Genomic DNA, 15,671 nt, shown 5'->3' with positions numbered 1-15,671 from the left:
CTTGGACCTACCTGAATAATCCAGGATAATCTCATCTCAAGGTCCTTAATTTTAAGTACATGTGCAAAGTCTCTTTTACTAACCTATGTAGCATATTCACAGTTCTGGAGGCTTAGGTATAGACACCTTGGGTGGGGGTGAGAGGATGGGGGTAGAGGGATGGGACATTATTCTGCTTCCCACTAAAAATGACAACAGCACTCCATCTCTCACATCATTCAATTCAGTATTAAAAATATATTAAACAGGAGAAGCCAGGCACTCTGCACATTAATAGCAGCCTGTTAATCAACATTATTTGGAAACAGTTGTTTAGTTTAGTTTCAAAATGACTCCTTCAAAATTGATTTTTCTAGAAAGGAAATTTCTGCTGGTTTTATCTTTTCCTGAGATTGAGTTTGAAGATGTTTACTGGATTTCCCCAGCATACAATCAGAATTCAATCTGTGAAATGTAGAATTAAATGTATTTCCATACCCACATCCTTGAAGCCTGAGGCTGCTATCATTCCTGAGTATACAGAGTAAACACAGCATCTCTCTTTGTTTTACTAATTGCTTTGTTTCCCCAAGCTGCTCGCACAACATCTGCCAGGGCAGAATGCACTATTTCCACACACCAGAGAACCACTGCCTGCCAGATAAACAACTTAAGCTCCGTGGTGTAAGGGCAAGTGCTTTCCAGGCACTCAGCAGGCAGTTTTCAAGAGGCAAAAACTTTAAGCAGAAATGAAGCTGAAATGCCTCCCCTCCCATCTTTAGAGTGGTTATGGAGTTGTGGATTCTGCGATGATCTCATACTGCCTGCAATTTTATTGATTTTGTTTTTCAATAGAACTGTTAAAGATGACAGTTCTCAGACAGGCAGAATGTGGGCAGATGCCCATGTTCTCACACAGTTCTGCCAAGATATTTTTACATCTTTCCACACATAAAACGAAATGAAGACATGTGTTATAGATGCATGCTACTGGTACCCCCGCCCCCAGAAGAAGGGAGTTGATTGTGTGCTTGTTTCCTGGATGAAGTATTAAAACAACTCCACCTAGAAAAAAGTGAACAGCACTTCCAAAATAAAAGAGGTTTGCTTCGGAGGCACCTTATAAGCCATTCCTAATTACCAAAACACACTGAAACAGCAGTTTGTAATCATGTGTCATCCCTGCTAGTTCTAATTCCTAAACTTCTTGTCACATCTACTGGTTAAGCATCAAAATACAAAACGCTATAACAGCTTAGGCTCTGTTGATGTTCAATCATCTACTGTGCACCAGAAAGGCTCATTTCAAATATGGCATGAAAGGAAGAAAAGTAAGCAAAAACTAGACTCAGAAGAGACTTGAAATAACTTGCCCCCAGAAAAACACTCAAGAGGAAAAACTGCAAAATCATAGCCTTACCTTGGGAGACTTGGGCAGACCCACTGTCTTTCCTTCTGCTAAGTTGAGCAGGCTTAACTTTGTTTCCTCCACAGAGGGATATTTGGGAGGGCGAGGTGGGGGGTACGAGAAAGAGTTTTCATATCTCCGCATCATGTAATACTGTTCTTCAGGGATCTCTTCAACCAGAGTCTTGACTAGAAATGATCCTGGATCCCCAGACAAATTATTAACTAACTGAACAGTCATATTCACGCGGCCAGCAGGAATTTCCCAGCACTCCTTGGGGTTGGCAAAGTCACTTATGAGTAGATAAGAGTCTGTGATAGCTTCCTCCAGCCGTAGTCCTGGTGTAGCAGCCAAAATGTCTTCTTCAGTGAAAAGATCTCTCACAGAAACCTTCACATTGAAGGGCAAGTGGAACTGTGCACAGAGCTCAGAAATCTGGTACTGCTTCTTATCATGAATCACTTCTACGAAACCTCCTTCCATGTACAAAGGGAGCAGTGCTGCCTCATAGGATTTTTTGAGGATTTTTTCACAAGCCAGAACGTTCACCACTTTTTTGATCCCTTCACAGAGGACTTCCGTCGTCTGTGAGTGTTGCACTAGAAACTGGTCCCCGGCAGATACAGATGACAGCTCGTCATGGGGGGAATGAAAGGCTTTGGTGGCCACCACGTGGAGAGGCTCCTTTTCACTCTTTGCTATCTCAAGGTCATAGGGGGTTGGGAACTCCCGAGGTCGTCGCTTGAATTTGCCTTTATAGCTAGGGGGGATCAAGAAGTGTCTTTTAGGAAAATTGCTTCTAATTTCTGAAGCTAAGATCCTTGATGCCTGGCACTTTTTGTGGATCACAATGGTTTTCCCAGGTTGTAAAACGTTTCTGGGTAGCTGGTTTCCTTGGGGCGCTTCTATGACTTCAGCCACTATGGGGAACTCTTTACTGGTCATTTCAAAAAGATCTTGTGTAGATAACAGCTGAAGAAACCAGTTGGAATCATAACTGTCTGTAATGTCTTTGACTTCAACATCTAAACTGGGGAGGATACGGACTATATCCTTTCTAACTGGAAAACAAAAAAACAAAAAGACATTTTGTGTATCAAAATGTTGCTCTGAAGTAGTATTAAAATCACTCCAAGGGTACCATAAATAAATTTCATTAAAAAAAATCTCAGATGCTCATGATATAACATTTCTTATGTATGACTTTCCTTTTTTAAATTTAAAAATGAAATAGATGGTAAATAAAAACAACACCCATAACTCTGCCCACTTTTAGAAATAGACATTAACCAGTATCTTGGAGCCCTACAAACCTCACCAAAATCACATCCTCCTCACTGCAACCTAAGAGTAATCATTCTCCTGATTTTGGTGTTAACCATTCCCTTGCTTTTCTTTGTAGTTTTATCATACATAACATACGTGAATATATGTGCACGTGTTTAAATGTATATGTGTGTGTTTTTCCAGAAAACTTATTATATCATTTTAGGTCATGCTTTTGAGGTCCAGATATTGTACATAAAATTATCTTAGAAGAAAGTTTGGGTACTCCAAGTAAGACTCTTCCTGCATAAGGCCCAAGACACATTCTATATACAAATTCTATCCTGTGGGATATAACCGTATTGCAAAATCTTGGGATATAAAGTACTCAAGATTAATATACGGAAATGGATATCAAAATGCAGTCTTTTTCCAATGTGAAAACTATTTCTTTCTCCGCTGGTGCTATATTAACATCTAGTTAGAAAAGGAGTGGCATAGGATGGGTTACAGTCAAAGGAGCCACTCAGGAACCCTAGATTTGCTGGTAGAGTGCTTACCAATGTATTCTTTGCCTAATGTGTCCCTGGGGACTAATGAATCTCTGTATTCTTTCCAAGAGCCCACTGTCTCAGAAGTCTTTCTTTGAGACTACAGAGACACTTAAAATATTGTCCTGAAATCCTCTGCTCTCCATATACTGTCCCACATAGTATCCTTATAAATGGTCTTGCATTAAAAAATAAAGTTATATGTCAATATCAACAGGATTTTATAATGGTTTATATTTTCTTGACATTTTCCTAACACTTAATGTTTTATAGCCTTTTCACAATCTACCATTGTTTCCCAGTACATCTAGCCACCCGTCTGTCAATATTCTTTCTTCCCTGTATGCTTTTGAAAATTAATAATTTGGAAGATTTAGAAGACAGAATGTTTCTCTTACAAAACATTACCTATATTATTACATTTTATATTACTGTTTATGCAGCCTCTGAAAACTATAATTTGTGTCATATTACTTGCACATGCTGTGTAACAGAGTTCCTAAAAACACAGTATGAAATTGCATTATTTTATTTTCTTGAACATAAAATAGAGAAAAGAAAAAACCGATGGTTGCCTATAGGCTGAAGTTCAATAAAAATTATAAAGATTCTCCATTAAAAAAAGAACGGGGTGGGGGGAACGCTAAAAAAAACCTTTACCAGTTCATTTTATAAAGTTTAGCAAACCCAAACCTTTGAGATTGTTGCCACAGGTTTCCCTGAACCCCAAGGTAATTGTAGAAACTTTAAAATCACACTTATGGAGTCGGCGGGAAGATGGCGGAAGAGTAAGACGTGGAGATCGCCTTCCTCCTCACGGATACACCAGAAATACATCTACGCGTGGAACAGCTCCTACAGAACACCTACTGAAGGCTGGCAGAAGACCTCAGAGCTCCCAAAAGGCAAGAAACTCCCCACGTACCTGGGTAGGGCAAAAGAAAAAAGAAAAAACAGAGACAAAAGAATAAGGACGGCACCTGCACCAGTGGGAGGGAGCTGTGGAGAAGGAAAAGTTTCCACACACTAGGAAGCCCCTTCGCGGGCGGAGACTGCGGGAGGCGGAGGGGGGAGCTTCGGGACCGCGGAGTGGTGCACAGCGACGGGTGTGGAGGGCAAAGCGGGGAGATTCCTGCACAGACGATCGGTGCCGACCGGCACTCACCAACCCGAGAGGCTTGTCTGCTCACCCGCCGGGGCGGGCGGGGCTGCGAGCTGAGGCTCGGGTTTCGGTTTTGGACGGAGCGCAGGGAGAGGACTGGAGTTGGCGGCTTGAGCATAGCCTGAAGGGGTTGGTGCGCCACGACTAGCCGGGAGGGAGTTCGGGGAAAAGCCTGCACCGGCCGAAGAGGCAAGAGACTTTTTCTTCCCTCTTTGTTTCCTGGTGCGCGAGGAGAGGGGTTTAAGAGCGCTGCTTAAAGGAACTCCAGAGACGGGCGCGAGCCGCGGCTAAAAGCGTGAACCCCAGAGACGGGCGCGAGCCGCGGCTGAGGGCGCGAGCCCCCGAGACGGGCGCGAGCCGCGGCGGGAAGCGCGAGCCCCAGAGACGGGCGCGAGCCGCGGCTGAAACCGCGGACCCCAGAGACGGGCGGGAGACGCTGGGGCTGCTGCTGCCACCACCAGGGGGGCTGTGTGCGAGCACAGGTCACTCTCCGCGCCCCTCTTCCGCGGAGCCTGTGCAGGCCGCCACTGCCAGGTTCCCGGGATCCAGGGACAACTTCCCCGGGAGTACGCACGGCGGGTCTCAGGCTGGTGCAGCGTCACGCCGGCCTCTGCCGCAGCGTCACGCCGCCTCTGCCGCCGCAGGCCCGCCCCGCACGCAGTGCCCTGCCTTCCCCCATCCCCCAATCCCCGGCCTGAGTGAGCCGGAGCTCCCGAATCAGCGGCTCCTTTAACCCCGTCCTGTCTGAGCAAAAAACAGACGCCCTCCAGCGACCTGCGCGCAGGGGCAGGGCCGGGTACAAAGCTGAGCTCCTGTGAGCTGTGAGAGCAGGGAGGAGAGGGGGAGGTCTCTCCCGGCAGCCGCGGAGGCGGAGGATTGAAGCTCCACAATCAACTTGATGTGCCCTGCATTGTGGAATACCTGAATAGACAGGGAGTGATCCCAAATTGAAGAGGTGGAATTTAGGAGCGAGATCTGTGATTTTTTTCCCTTTTCCTCTTTTTGTGAATGTGTGCGTGTATGCTTCTGTGTGAGATCTTGTCTGTATACTCTTGCTTCCACCATTTGTCCTAGGGCTCTATCCGTCCATGGTTTTTTTTTTTTTTTTTTTTTTAATTTTTTTTTAATAATTAATTTTAATTGTAATAACTTTATTGAACTTTACCTTCGTTCTTTCTTTCTTTCTTTCCTTCCCTCCTTCCCTCCTTTAGACAGCGAATCACCCCAGGTTGAGGGGGTGGTCTCTGGGAGCAGGATTTATGGTTTTTCCCCCTTTGCCTCTCTTTGTGAACGTGTATGTGTATTCTTCTGTGTAAGATTTTCTCTGTATAGCTTTGCTTCCAACAGGTGTCCTAGGGCTCTATCCGCCCATGGTTTTTTTTTAAAAAAAATTTTTTTTCTCAATAATTAATTTTAATTGTAATAACTTTATTGTACTTTACCTTCGTTCTTTCTTTCTTTCTTTCCTTCCTTCCTTCCCTCCTTTAGACAGCGAATCACCCCAGGTTGAGGAGGTGGTCTCTGGGAGCAGGATTTATGATTTTTCCCCCTTTGCCTCTCTTTGTGAACGTGTATGTGTATGCTTCTGTGTAAGATTTTCTCTGTATAGCTTTGCTTCCAACATTTGTCCTAGGGCTCTATCCGTCCATGGTTTTTTTTAAAAAAAAATTTTTTTTTTCTTAATAATTAATTTTAATTGTAATAACATTATTGTACTTTACCTTCGTTCTTTCTTTCTTTCCTTCCTTCCTTCCCTCCTTTAGACAGCGAATCACCCCAGGTTGAGGAGGTGGTCTCTGGGAGCAGGATTTATGATTTTTCCCCCTTTGCCTCTCTTTGTGAACACGTATGTGTATGCTTCTGTGTAAGATTTTCTCTGTATAGCTCTGTTTCCAACATTTGTCCTAGGGTTCTATCTGTTCTTTTTTTTTTTCTTTCTAAATATTTTTTAGTACAATAACTATATTATACTTTATTTTATTTTTACTGTATCTTCTTTCTTTCAGTCTTTTTTCCTTCTTTCCCTCCTTCCTTCCTCCCTTCCTCCCTCCCTCCCTCCCTCCTTTCTTTCCTTCTTTGCTTCTTTCTTCCTTCCTTCCTTTCCTCCTTTCCTTCTTTCTTTCCTCAAACTTCTACTAATTCTCTCTACATTTTCTCCTTCTTTCCCTCCTTCCTTCCTTCCTTCCCCCCTCCCTCCCTTTCTTTCCTTCTTTGCTTTCTTCCTTCCTTCCCTCCTTTCCTTCTTTCTTTCCTCATACTTCTACTAATTCTCTCTACATTTTCTCCTTCTTTCCCTCCTACCTTCCTTCCTTCCTCCCTCCCTCCCTCCTTTCTTTCCTTCTTTGCTTCTTTCTTCCTTCCTTCCTTTCCTCCTTTCCTTCTCTCTTTCCTCAAACTTCTACTAATTCTCTCTACATTTTCTCCTTCTTTCCCTCCTTCTTTCCTTCCTTCCTCCCTCCCTCCCTCCCTCCCTCCCTCCTTTCTTTCCTTCTTTGCTTCTTTCTTCCTTCCTTCCTTTCCTCCTTTCCCTCTTTCTTTCCTCATACTTCTACTAATTCTCTCTACATTTTCTCCTTCTTTCCCTCCTTCCTTCCTTCCTTCCTCCCTCCCTCCCTCCTTTCTTTCCTTCTTTGCTTCTTTCTTCCTTCCTTCCTTTCCTCCTTTCCTTCTTTCTTTCCTCATACTTCTAATAATTCTCTCTACTTTTCCTCCCTTTTATTCTGAGCCGTGTGGATGAAAGGCTCTTGGTGCTCCAGCCCAGGAGGCAGGGCTCTGCCTCTGAGGTAGGAGAGCCAACTTCAGGACACTGATCAACAAGAGACCTCCCAGCTCCACATAATATTAAACGGTGGAAATCTCCCAGAGACCTCCATCTTAACACCAGCACCCAGCTTCACTCAACGACCAGCAAGCCACAGTGCTGGACAACCTATGCCAAACAACTAGCAAAACAGGAACATAACCCCACCCATTAGCAGAGAGGCTGCCTAAAATCATAACAAGGCCACAGACACCCCAAAACACACCACCAGACGTGAACCTGCCCACTAGAGAGACAAGATCCAGCCTCATCCAGCACAACCCAGGCACTAGTCCCCTCCACCAGGAAGCCTACACAACCCGCTGAAACAACCTTAGCCACTGGAGACAGACATCAAAAACAACGGGAACTACGAACGTGCAGCCTGCAAAAAGGAGACCCCAAACACAGTAAGATAAGCAAAATGAGAAGACAGAAAAACACACAGCAGATGAAGGAGCAAGATAAAAACCCACCAGACCTAACAAATGAAGAGGAAATAGGCAATCTACCTGAAAAAGAATTCAGAATAATGATAGTAAGGATGATCCGAAATCTTGGAAGTAGAATGGACAAAATGCAAGAAACAGTTAACAAGGACCTACAAGAACTAAAGATGAAACAAGCAACGATGAACAACGCAATAAATGAAATTAAAAGTACTCTAGATAGGATCAATAGCAGAATAACTGAGGCAGAAGAACGGATAAGTGACCTGGAAGATAAAGTAGTGGAAATAACTACTGCAGAGCAGAATAAAGAAAAAAGAATGAAAAGAAGTGAGGACAGTCTCAGAGAGCTCTGGGACAACATTAAACGCACCAACATTCGAATTATAGGGGTTCCAGAAGAAGAAGAAAAAAAGAAAGGGACTGAGAAAATATTTGAAGAGATTATAGTTGAAAACTTCCCTAATATGGGAAAGGAAATAGTTAATCAAGTCCAGGAAGCACAGAGAGTCCCATACAGGATAAATCCAAGGAAAAATACGCCAAGACACATACTAATCAAACTATCAAAAATTAAATACAAAGAAAGCATATTAAAAGCAGCAAGGGAAAAACAACAAATAACACACAAGGGAATCCCCATAAGGATAACAGCTGATCTCTCAGCAGAAACCCTACAAGCCAGAAGGGAGTGGCAGGACATACTGAAAGTGATGAAGGAGAAAAACCTGCAACCAAGACTACTCTACCCAGCAAGGATCTCATTCAGATTTGATGGAGAAATTAAAACCTTTACAGACAAGCAAAAGCTGAGAGAGTTCAGCACCACCAAACCAGCTTTACAACAAATGCTAAAGGAACTTCTCTAGATAAGAAATGCAAAAGAAGGAAACGACCTATAATAACGAACCCAAAACAATATAGAAAATGGGAATAGGAACATACATATCGATAATTACCTTAAATGTAAATGGACTAAATGCTCCCACCAAAAGACACAGATTGGCTGAATGGATACAAAAACAAGACCCTTATATATGCTGTCTACAAGAGACCCACCTCAGACCTAGAGACACATACAGACTGAAAGTAAGGGGATGGAAAAAGATATTCCATGCAAATGGAAACCAAAAGAAAGCTGGAGTAGCAATTCTCATATCAGACAAAATAGACTTTAAAATAAGGACTATTAAAAGGGATAAAGAAGGACACTACATAATGATCAAGGGATCGATCCAAGAAGAAGATTTAACAATTGTAAATATTTATGCACCCAACATAGGAGCACCTCAATACGTAAGGCAAATACTAACAGCCATAAAAGGGGAAATTGACAGTAACACATTCATAGTAGGGGACTTTAACACCCCACTTTCACCCATGGACAGATCATCCAAAATGAAAATAAATAAGGAAACACAAGCTTTAAATGATACATTAAACAAGATGGACTTAATTGATATTTATAGGACACTCCATCCAAAAACAACAGAATACACATTTTTCTCAAGTGCTCATGGAACATTCTCCAGGATAGATCATATCTTGGCTCACAAATCAAGCCTTGGTAAATTTAAGAAAATTGAAATTGTATCAAGTATCTTTTCTGACCACAACGCCATGAGACTAGATATCAATTACAGGAAAAGATCTGTAAAATATACAAACACATGGAGGCTAAACAATACACTACTTAATAATGAAGTGATCACTGAAGAAATCAAAGAGGAAATAAAAAAATACCTAGAAACAAATGACAATGGAGACACGACGACCCAAAACCTATGGGATGCAGCAAAAGCAGTTCTAAGGGGGAAGTTTATAGCAATACAAGCCCACCTTAAGAAGCAGGAAACATCTCGAATAAACAACCTAACCTTGCACCTCAAGCAATTAGAGAAAGAAGAACAAAAAAGCCCCAAAGCTAGCAGAAGGAAAGAAATCATAAAAATCAGATCAGAAATAAATGAAAAAGAAATGAAGGAAACGATAGCAAAGATCAATAAAACTAAAAGCTGGTTCTTTGAGAAGATAAACGAAATAGATAAACCACTAGCCAGACTCATCAAGAAAAAAAGGGAGAAGACTCAAATCAATAGAATTAGAAATGAGAAAGGAGAAATAACAACTGACACTGCAGAAATAAAAAAAATCATGAGAGATTACTACAAGCAACTCTATGCCAATAAAATGGACAATCTGGAAGAAATGGACAAATTCTTAGAAATGCACAACCTGCCAAGACTGAATCAGGAAGAAATAGAAAATATGAACAGACCAATCGCAAGCACTGAAATTGAAACTGTGATTAAAAATCTTCCAACAAACAAAAGCCCAGGACCAGATGGCTTCACAGGTAAATTCTATCAAACGTTTAGAGAAGAGCTAACACCTATCCTTCTCGAACTCTTCCAAAATATAGCAGAGGGAGGAACACTCCCAAATTCCTTCTACGAGGCCACCATCACCTTGATACCAAAACCAGACAAGGATGTCACAAAGAAAGAAAACTACAGGCCAATATCACTGATGAACATAGATGCAAAAATCCTCAACAAAATACTAGCAAACAGAATCCAACAGCACATTAAAAGGATCATACACCATGATCAAGTGGGGTTTATTCCAGGAATGCAGGGATTCTTCAATATACGCAAATCTATCAATGTGATAAACCATATTAACAAATTGAAGGAGAAAAACCATATGATCATCTCAATAGATGCAGAGAAAGCTTTCGACAAAATTCAACACCCATTTATGATAAAAACCCTCCAGAAAGTAGGCATAGAGGGAACTTTCCTCAACATAATAAAGGCCATATATGACAAGCCCACAGCAAACATCATCCTCAATGGTGAAAAACTGAAAGCATTTCCACTAAGATCAGGAACAAGACAAGGTTGCCCACTCTCACCACTCTTATTCAACATAGTTTTGGAAGTTTTAGCCACAGCAATCAGAGAAGAAAAGGAAATAAAAGGAATCCAAATCGGAAAAGAAGAAGTAAAGCTGTCACTGTTTGCAGATGACATGATACTATACATAGAGAATCCTAAAGATGCTACCAGAAAACTACTAGAGCTAATCAATGAATTTGGTAAAGTAGCAGGATACAAAATTAATGCACAGAAATCTCTGGCATTCCTATATACTAATGATGAAAAATCTGAAAGTGAAATCAAGAAAACATTCCCATTTACCATTGCAACAAAAAGAATAAAATATCTAGGAATAAACCTACCTAAGGATACGAAAGACCTGTATGCAGAAAATTATAAGACACTGATGAAAGAAATTAAAGATGATACAAATAGATGGAGAGATATACCATGTTCTTGGATGGGAAGAATCAACATTGTGAAAATGACTCTACTACCCAAAGCAATCTACAGATTCAATGCAATCCCTATCAAACTACCACTGGCATTTTTCACAGAACTAGAACAAAAAATTTCGCAATTTGTATGGAAACACAAAAGACCCCGAATAGCCAAAGCAATCTTTAGAACGAAAAAAGGAGCTGGAGGAATCAGGCTCCCTGACTTCAGACTATACTACAAAGTAACAGTAATTAAGACAGTATGGTACTGGCACAAAAACAGAAAGATAGATCAGTGGAACAGGATAGAAAGCCCAGAGATAAACCCACGCACATATGGACACCTTATCTTTGATAAAGGAGGCAGGAATGTACAGTGGAGAAAGGACAGCCTCTTCAATAAATGGTGCTGGGAAAACTGGACAGGTACATGTAAAAGTATGAGATTAGATCACTCCCTAACACCATACACAAAAATAAGCTCAAAATGGATTAAAGACCTAAATGTAAGGCCAGAAACTATCAAACTCTTAGAGGAAAACATAGGAAGAACACTCTATGACATAAATCACAGCAAGATCCTTTCTGACCCACCTCCTAGAGTAATGGAAATAAAAACAAAATTAACAAATGGGACCTAATGAAACTTCAAAGCTTTTGCACAGCAAAGGAAACCATAATCAAGACCAAAAGACAACCCTCAGAATGGGAGAAAACATTTGCAAATGAAGCAACTGACAAAGGATTAATCTCCAAAATTTACAAGCAGCTCATGCAGCTCAATAACAAAAAAACAAACAACCCCATCCAAAAATGGGCAGAAGACCTAAACAGACATTTCTCCAAAGAAGATATACAGAATGCCAACAAACACATGAAAGAATGCTCAACATCATTAATCATTAGAGAAATGCAAATCAAAACTACAATGAGATATCATCTCACACCAGTCAGAATGGCCATCATCAAAAAATCTAGAAACAATAAATGCTGGAGAGGGTGTGGAGAAAAGGGGACACTCTTGCACTGCTGGTGGGAATGTGAATTGGTTCAGCCACTATGGAGAACAGTATGGAGGTTCCTTAAAAAACTACAAATAGAATTACCATATGACCCAGCAATCCCACTACTGGGCATATACCCTGAGAAAACCAAAATTCAAAAAGAGTCATGTACCAAAATGTTCATTGCAGCTCTATTTACAATAGCCCAGAGATGGAAAGAACCTAAGCGCCCATCATCGGACGAATGGATAAAGAAGATGTGGCACATATACACAATGGAATATTACTCAGCCTTAAAAAGAAATGAAATTGAGTTATTTGTAATGAGATGGATAGACCTAGAGTCTGTCATACAGAGTGAAGTAAGTCAGAAAGACAAAGACAAATACCGTATGCTAACACATATATATGGAATTTACGGGGAAAAAATGTCATGAAGAACCTAGGGATAAGACAGGAATAGAGGCGCAGACCTACTGGAGAACGGACTTGAGGATATGGGGAGGGGGAAGGGTGAGTTTTGACAGGGCGAGAGAGAGTCATGGACATATACACACTAACAAACGTAGTAAGGTAGATAGCTAGGGGGAAGCAGCCGCAAGGCACAGGGATTTTAGCTCGGGGCTTTGGGACAGCCTGGAGGGGTGGGGGGGGGGAGAGTGGGAGGGAGGGAGATGCAAGAGGGAAGACACATGGGAGCACATGTATATGTATGGCTGATTCACTTTGTTATAAATCAGAAACTAACACACCATTGTAAAGCAATTATACCCCAATAAAGATGTTAAAAAAATAAAAAATAAAAAAAATAAAATCACACTTATTTGAATCAAAATGAACGGTGTTTAAGAATTGTAGAGCTAGGACTAGATGGGTTCATAGACTCAGGTCATTTCTCAAGTTGAGGGAACAACTTGACACTGGTAGAATAGATACCATTAAGGACTTTCTGAGGGCTTTAAATTGACCATAGGGACCCTAATGCAAGCTAGATCCCAGTCTGTATTTCGGTACAATGGGTACGGTGGGGAAGAATTGTCTCAATAACTTAGGACAACTTTATTGCCAGAGAAAGCCTCTGGGCCAGGCTATCTAACTTCTGTTAAATTTTTATGTACCCAATTCCTGACCTATCTTCAGTACTTCTATACCAAATTCACTGAAGATGTGCTAGCCTATCTCATCCTACTTGATATATCAGCAGCATTTGACAGAGTACATTAGACTCTGCTAGAGTTACCTCACTTATTTCCTTCTTATCCTATAATTCTTCTCAACTTTTTTTCTGGTACTTCTCCTCTACATACCACCCACTCTCCCCCCCGCCCCACACACACCTTTTAATGTTTCTTCGTTCTCCTCCTTTCTCTGTCCACACTCACACCCACATGATCTTACACAGTCTCATGTTTTTAAGTACCATCTGTATGCTGATGACTCCCCAACATGTATCTCCAGCTAAATAATTCTCCTGCACTCCAGATACCTATTTAAGATCTCCACTTGGCTATCTAATAGACGTCTCAAAGTTAACATGCTTAAACTGAAATTCTGATCTTCTCAACCCAAACCTCATCTACCTGTTGCTCATTCTCCTTGTTTGGTGCAGAAATCTGAGACATCCATAGCTTCTCTCTCTTTTTTCCTAACACTCAACATCCATTACCTCAGAACTACTCTGATCTAAGCTACATTATTTCTTGTCTGGTTTATTGCAGTGGCTTCCTAAAGAGACTTCTTACAGTCAAATCTTTCTAGGGAAGCCAGACAGTCTTTTTAAATGTTAAATTGATCATATCTTTCTCCTGTTCATAGCCCCACAGTGGAAGTCCTTTTCACTTCAGTAAAAGTGGAAGCCCTTACTGAGGTCCTAGGTATCACGTTGATCTCATCTGCCACTGGGTTGCCTCATTCTAATTTACTGCTCCCTCCATGACCTCCTTGTTGTTAATCAGGTTTTCAAAAAGCCTGTTTCGGGCTTCCCTGGTGGCGCAGTGGTTGAGAGTCCACCTGCCGATACAGGGGACACGGGTACGTGCCCTGGTCCGGGAAGATCCTGCATGCCGTGGAGCGGCTGGGCCCGTGAGCCATGGCCGCTGAGCCTGCGCATCTGGAGCCTGTGCTCCGCAATGGGAGAGGCCACAACAGTGAGAGGCCTGCGTACCACAAAAAAAAAAAAAAAAAAAAATCTTCCAACAAACAAAAGTCAAGGACCAGATGGCTTCACAGGTGAATTCTATCAAACATTTAGAGACGAGCTAAGACTCATCCTTCTCAAACTCTTCTAAAAAATTGCAGAGGAAGGAATACTCCCAAACTCATTCTATGAAGCCACCATCGCCCTGATACCAAAACCAGACAAAGGTACTACAAAAAAAAGAAAATTACAGACCAATATCACTGATGAATATAGATGCAAAAATCCTCAACAAAATACTAGCAAACAGAATCCAACAACACATTAAAAGGATCATACACCATAATCAAGTGGGATTTATCCCAGGGATGCAAGGATTCTTCAAAATACATAAATCAATCAATGTGATAAACCATATTAACAAATTGAAGTATAAAAGCCATATGATCATCTCAATAGATGCAGAAAAAGCGTTTGACAAAATTCAACACCCATTTATGATAGAAACTCTCCAGAAGGTGGGCATAGAGGGAACCTACTCAACATAATGAAGGCCATATACGACAAACCCACAGCAAACATCATTCTCAATGGTGAAAAGCTGAAAGCATTTCCACTAAGATCAGGAATAAGAAGGATGTCCACTCTCACCACTATTATTCAACGTAGTTTTGGAAGTCCTAGCCACGGCAATCAGAGAAGAAAAAGAAATAAAAGGAATACAAATTGGAAAAGAAGAAGTAAAGCTGTCACTGTTTGCAGATGACATGATACTGTACACTGAGAATCCTAAAGATGCCACCAGAAAACTACTAGAGCTAATCAATGAATTTGGTAAAGTTGCCGGATACAAAATTAATGCACAGAAATCTCTTGCATCCCTATACACTAATGATGAAAAATCTGAAAGAGAAATTAAGGAAACACTCTCATTTACCATTGTAACAAAAAGAATAAAATACCGAGGAATAAACCTACCTAGGGAGACAAAAGACCTGTATGCAGAAAACTATAAGACACTGATGAAAGAAATTAAAGATGATACCAACAGATGGAGAGATATACCATGTTCTTGGATTGGAAGAATCAATATTGTGAAAATTACTATACTACCCAAAGCAATCTACAGATTCAATGCAATCCCTATCAAATTACCAATGGCATTTTTTATGCAACTAGAACAAAAATTCTTAAAATTTGTATGGAGACACAAAAGACCCCGAATAGCCACAGCAGTCTTGAGGGAAAAAAACAGAGCTGGAGGAATCAGACTCCCTGACTTCAGACTATACTACAAAGCTACAGTAATCTAGACAATATGGTACCGGCACAAAAACAGAAACATAGATCAATGGAACAAGATAGAAAGCCCAGAGATAAACCCACGCACCTATGGTCAACTAATATATGACAAAGGAGGCAAGGATATACAATGGAGAAAAGACAGTCTCTTCAATAAGTGTTTCTGGGAAAACTGGACAGCTACATGTAAAAGAATGGAATTAGAACACTCCCTAACACCATACACAAAAATTAACTCAAAATGGATTAGAGACCTAAATGTAAGACTGGACACTATAAAACTCTTAGAGG

The 15,671-nt window shown here is 41.1% G+C and overlaps 1 protein-coding gene across 4 annotated transcripts in view; it reads right to left on the bottom strand.

The window, feature by feature from the left end:
• Positions 1 to 15,671, bottom strand: part of THEMIS (thymocyte selection associated) — a 203,454-nt gene that overhangs the window by 119,072 nt on the left and 68,711 nt on the right. For all 4 annotated transcript variants that reach the window (XR_004352617.1, XR_004352615.1, XR_004352616.1 and 1 more), the window contains exon 4: positions 1,400 to 2,448. Coding sequence is in view for 1 of the 4 variants with exons in the window: in XM_032651874.1 (XP_032507765.1) it covers positions 1,400 to 2,448 (1,049 nt within the window). In the remaining 3 variants the exon portion in view is untranslated. The remainder of the gene's footprint in view (positions 1 to 1,399; positions 2,449 to 15,671) is intronic.

The sequence above is a fragment of the Phocoena sinus genome, chromosome 12 (genome assembly GCF_008692025.1).
Source record: "Phocoena sinus isolate mPhoSin1 chromosome 12, mPhoSin1.pri, whole genome shotgun sequence".
NCBI lineage: Eukaryota > Metazoa > Chordata > Mammalia > Artiodactyla > Phocoenidae > Phocoena > Phocoena sinus.
This window is presented reverse-complemented; position numbering and strand designations above follow the sequence as displayed.